The following is a 4863-nucleotide window of genomic DNA, read 5'->3' as shown; positions in this document are numbered from 1 at the left end:
TCCTTGTTCTTTGTACCACGTGTGCTTAACCTGCTATGCTACTGCCCAAACCCCATAACTTTAATTTTTTAATGTGTTCATATAAATGGTTTCATTGGAGAAGTTCCTCATATTGACCAAGTGACTCATTCAAGCTGAATTTTAATAATTATGATGCTAGGCTCAGTGAATGAGTGAATTCAGACATAGTACACACTCTTTGAATATGTAACTTTACCATTTTCTTTACAATCTCATAAACAAATATATTTGTAAGCACAAATAGGAAAAGCTATGTCGGGATGGAGGGAAGAGTTTAGTGACTAGTCAGTGAACTGGAAACTTAGACTGAATAGCTGGAGAAGTTTAATCTCAAGTTTAAAAGGAAAAGAGCAGAGGAGAAAAGACTGAAAGAACCTTGTAAACACAAGGAATGAAATTGCCTGTCTGTACTATATAAAATGTTAAAACAGCACTATCCCAAACAAGACAGTACAAACAGACAATGTTACATGAAAAGCAGGCATTTTTTTTTCTCTAAGACATAGGTGTTGGTAAGATCATCCACTAAGGAAAAATCACTACAGAATGCAAAGGATATTATAAATTAGTATCCATATGTCAGAGTCATTCTGGAAAAGCCTGGAAGGTTGATTTAACCTGTGGAATATTTCTGCTCTTGTTATATCCATTTTATTTGCTGCAACTTCTACTCACTAACATAAAACTTTAAGTAAAAAATATTGTTAGATAAACTGAGTACAATATCCAGTCAGGATGGAAATACAAGTGCCAAGTATCTGTAGAGGTCTCTTACACTGAAACTTACAGGAAGGGAGGTGAGGTAAGACTTAGTGGCCAGCCAAGGAATATGAAACAGCCATTGATCAGCAAGATTTATCAGTAAGAGGCAAACCATTTATCATATTTGTACAGAAATCTGGGGTATAAAAAAATAGACCAGGGAAGAACAGGATATGGGATGAGGATTATCAGAGACCTGACTTCTACACTGTAACCGTAATGCACACTCCTGGATTCCAGTGAGCAGAGATAGCCTCAAACTTGTGGAGATATTGAACTAAAGTTGCCAATAATTTATCTTCAAGCCCTCTTTTCCTGCCACTACACCAACAACACAACTCAAGATCAATTATTCTAAACTTTCAGTGCTATTTTCTGTCTGGAGAATTCTTCTGCACAAGACCACTTGGGGAGAACTGCTTTTTCCACTTCAGCCAAACGAAGATGGTCTTTTTCCTTCCTAGGATCTTCCCCCTTCCAAGGGGGTTTTACATATTCCCATAAAGCAAAACTTTAGCAACCAGACTTTACGAGGGACTCCCTTTAAATTTGCCCATTATATGTGTCGGGGTCTCTGGCGGGGTGATCTCCAGGGGAAAGGTAACAGACCAGTCCTTTCTAGAGTAAAGACACCGGGGAGACTGCAGCATGCTCACAACTCCTTTATTAGCAGGTGGGCATGAGTTAAAGAGAAAACCAAACAAAGGGAATTATTATTGAAATATATCAGAAATTACAGGTTTCTTAAAGGTCGGCTTGCCCCTATGGTAGGGGGCTGGTATGACAAGAATTGATGCAGATACATAAAGGTCAAGATGATTAGTCTCCTGATGCAGGCATTTAATTACCCAAAGGCGTTTGAAGGGGGAGAGGGATTGAACTAGTTAAGGCAAAATAGAGAGAAGATAAGCAAGGTTTGATGCAAATTGAGGACATTAAAGGGAACTGCTAGGAGTGTGTGATAAGGTGTGTTCTTCTGTGATCAGAAGGTGACTTTGAGTAAGTGAATCTTAAAGTAGGCGGCCATGTGGCCTGCAGTTAATGGGGAGAAGTACTGGGGTTTCTGTGGGCCTGAGAGTCAAGAAGGAAAGAACCAAGTCTGAGTTTCCCCCATTATGCTCACCTCGGTTGAGAGAGACTCACCAAGAGGGTATCTTCTCAGACCCCCATCCAAGGATGGGGGTAGTTCTCCCTAAGCTCTATCAAGCTTATACATAGTCCCAAAATCCATATGGGCAGTTGAAGTATGATAAGTCTGAAAAATAAACTGAATCTGCTAACAAATATCTTAAATAATATTGTACATCTTTACAGAGATTAGCAAGAGAAACACACCAGTATCAAAGGTTCCCCTAAATTTGATTTTGCCCTTTTTCTCTCTTCTCTAATTCTACTTATATATGTTTATTTTATTTGTTTTAAGATAGATAAAGATTAGGTAGATGACAGATAGATAATAGATGATATATAGATATATGATAGGTGATTAGATAGATAGATAGATAGATAGATAGATAGATAGATGATAGATAGATGATAGATACCACTGCATCAAAGCTTCCTCTAATGAAGTGGAGGCCAGGCTAAGTCTGAATCATGTACATGGACTATGCAAGTGGGCTCTTTCACAAGCCCAACAGTGTTTTTTTTTTTTTTTTAAATATCATCCCCTCTATTCTCCAAATACATTGAAAGCTATACTCTTATGTATTTGTATAGGAATAACTACCATTTACTATTTTGTCCTCATTTATGTGTCAGTCTGTATTGCACAAGACTGCATGCCTCCAGACCATATTTTGGTTGTTTCCATGTTGTTTGGCTTTCATATGTCACCAAGAGCTACCTAATGCCCTCACCAAAATTGGTATCCTCTTGGTTGATTGAACCCTTAAATGAAGGAATAAGTGACTATGAATGCAGGGAAAACTTACATTTTATAGAAAAAGTGATTTAAGTACTTAAGAGAGGTTGAGTGATGGTGTACCTGGCTAGGTGCACATGTTTCAACGCACAAGGATCCAGGTTCCAGTCCCCAGTCCCCATCGCAGGGGAAAGTTTTGCAAGTGGTGAAGAAGTGCTGCAGTAGCCTCTCTCTCTCTCTCTCTCTCTCTCTCTTTCCATAATCCCCTTCCCTCTCAGTTTCTGGCTATCTCTATTCAATAAATAAATAAAGATAATATATTTTTAATTTTTTTAAGTAATAGAGATAAAGTTGGAAGTTTCTTGCTAAGAATCCTTTTTTGTTTGTTTGTTTGATTGTTTTAATGAATTCAACATCAAGTGATTTAGGGCACCTACGCCGTAGAAGCAAGCCAGGGACCTAGTGCCATACGCACCCCTCTATTTCTGTGACAGAAGACCATACCATTCTGAATTATTAAATTCTGAATTCATGTAGCCCTCTGATCCTTAGCCAGGTATTTTCAACTTAATCATGTCAAGAAAGACATGAAACCAGAAAACTGAATGGTAATAGGTCAAGCTAGTAAAATATAGTAATTCTCCTTGTATCAGGTTATCAACTCAATAATCTGTGACATCATTTCTATTATTGATGAGCAGATGGGTGGCTTGGACATGAATTCTATTCCTATAGATTGAATCCATTTCTCCTTAGTGAAGACCTAAAAGGACAAGTTAAACAGTAGTGGGTTTTTCTCAAAATTAAATAGCTAGAACAGAAAAATGAAAATCTCAGGAGTTCATATTACTTCTATCACACACTTATTTTTGGAAACTCCAGGTGAGAAATAGTCCCGTGTTCAGAGTAAAGATTTACATGTCCTCGAAAGAGCGTTTCTGACATAAGATATTTTTCACAGCTGCCTTCACATCTTTGTTCCTCAAGCTATAAATGAGCGGGTTGAGCATAGGTGTCACTACTCCATAGAAGAGGGAAATGATCTTGTCTGTGACTTGTACTTTGTCTACACCAGAAGAGTCTTTAGCCTTGGGTTTTGCATACATGAAGAGGATGGTCCCATAGAATATAATCACAACCGTTAGGTGGGCAGAACAGGTTGAAAAGGCTTTGCGCCTCCCCTCTGCAGAAGGAATCCTCAGGATGGTGGAGAGAATGAAAACATAGGAAACAAAAATGAAAAGTACTGGAACCACGAGGAAAATAATATTAGCTACGACCATGCTGATGACATTGACCGAGATATCAGCACAGGCCAATTTTAAGACAGCCAAGATTTCACAAGTGAAATGGTTAATGACATTATCCCCACAGAAAGGAAGTCGCATCGCAAGAGAAGTTTGCAGCACAGAATTGATAGCCCCTGCACACCAGGACCCGGCAGCCATGGGCACATAAGAAGTTTTGCTCATAATGATGGGGTATCTCAAAGGATTGCAGATAGCCGCGTAGCGGTCAAAAGCCATCATGCTTAGAAGGACACATTCTGTGGCTCCCATAGCAAATGACAGGAACATTTGCACTCCACATCCGGGGAAGGAGATGGTTTTCTTGGAAGTTACGAAGCTGCTGAGAAAAAGTGGAATAGAAGAACTGGTATAGCAGATGTCCAGGAAGGATAAGTTACAGAGGAAAAAGTACATGGGGGTGTGCAAGTGGGAATCGCAAATGCTGACGATAATTATCACTCCGTTTCCCAGCAAGATTACTAGGTACATACACAGGACTAGAACAAAGTAAATAGCCTCCAGCTCTGGGTAGTCAGAAAGCCCCAACAGGACAAATTCTGTCACGAAAGACTGATTAGTCTTCCCCATAATAGTGTTTTCTTTCACCAGCAGGAATTCTGCAGCAGCCAGAATACATGTGAATCTTTATAACGCTATTTTTATACGTTGTTTACATCTGTATGTAGCTTGCCTAACGGTTGGCAAACGCTAGAAGAACGGTTAATACAGATTGATCATTGGATGCATGAACAAGTCCATGTTACAGTCTTCTATGTTAAGCTCACCTTGACATTTGAGCTGTAAGAAGGAGTCCACAGTTCCCCCACTCTCAAAACAGTCCTTTTAAGAATCATTATTCACAACACATATACTTGGATTAGACATCTGTATCTAAATTTTTCTTTAAAATTGTTTTATTGTCCTTTG

At 38.9% G+C, this 4863-nt stretch overlaps 1 protein-coding gene across 1 annotated transcript; it reads right to left on the bottom strand.

Annotated features, from left to right (window-relative positions):
- Nucleotides 1-3561: 3561 nt before the first annotated feature.
- LOC103107400 (olfactory receptor 13C7-like) lies at nucleotides 3562-4524 on the bottom strand. The gene has a single exon (XM_007516190.1). It carries the CDS (start codon nucleotides 4522-4524, stop codon nucleotides 3562-3564), a length of 963 nt encoding a protein of 320 aa, XP_007516252.1.
- Between the last annotated feature and the right edge of the window lie 339 nt (nucleotides 4525-4863).

This window comes from Erinaceus europaeus, chromosome 10, assembly GCF_950295315.1.
Source record: "Erinaceus europaeus chromosome 10, mEriEur2.1, whole genome shotgun sequence".
NCBI lineage: Eukaryota > Metazoa > Chordata > Mammalia > Eulipotyphla > Erinaceidae > Erinaceus > Erinaceus europaeus.
Note: the sequence above shows the minus strand (reverse complement) of the source record. Positions and strands in the feature narration are given on the sequence as shown.

Coding starts and splice junctions, on each gene's coding strand:
- LOC103107400 (XM_007516190.1), bottom strand. CDS start 4,524: ATGGGGAAGACTAATCAGTCTTTCGTGACAGAATTTGTCCTGTTGGGG.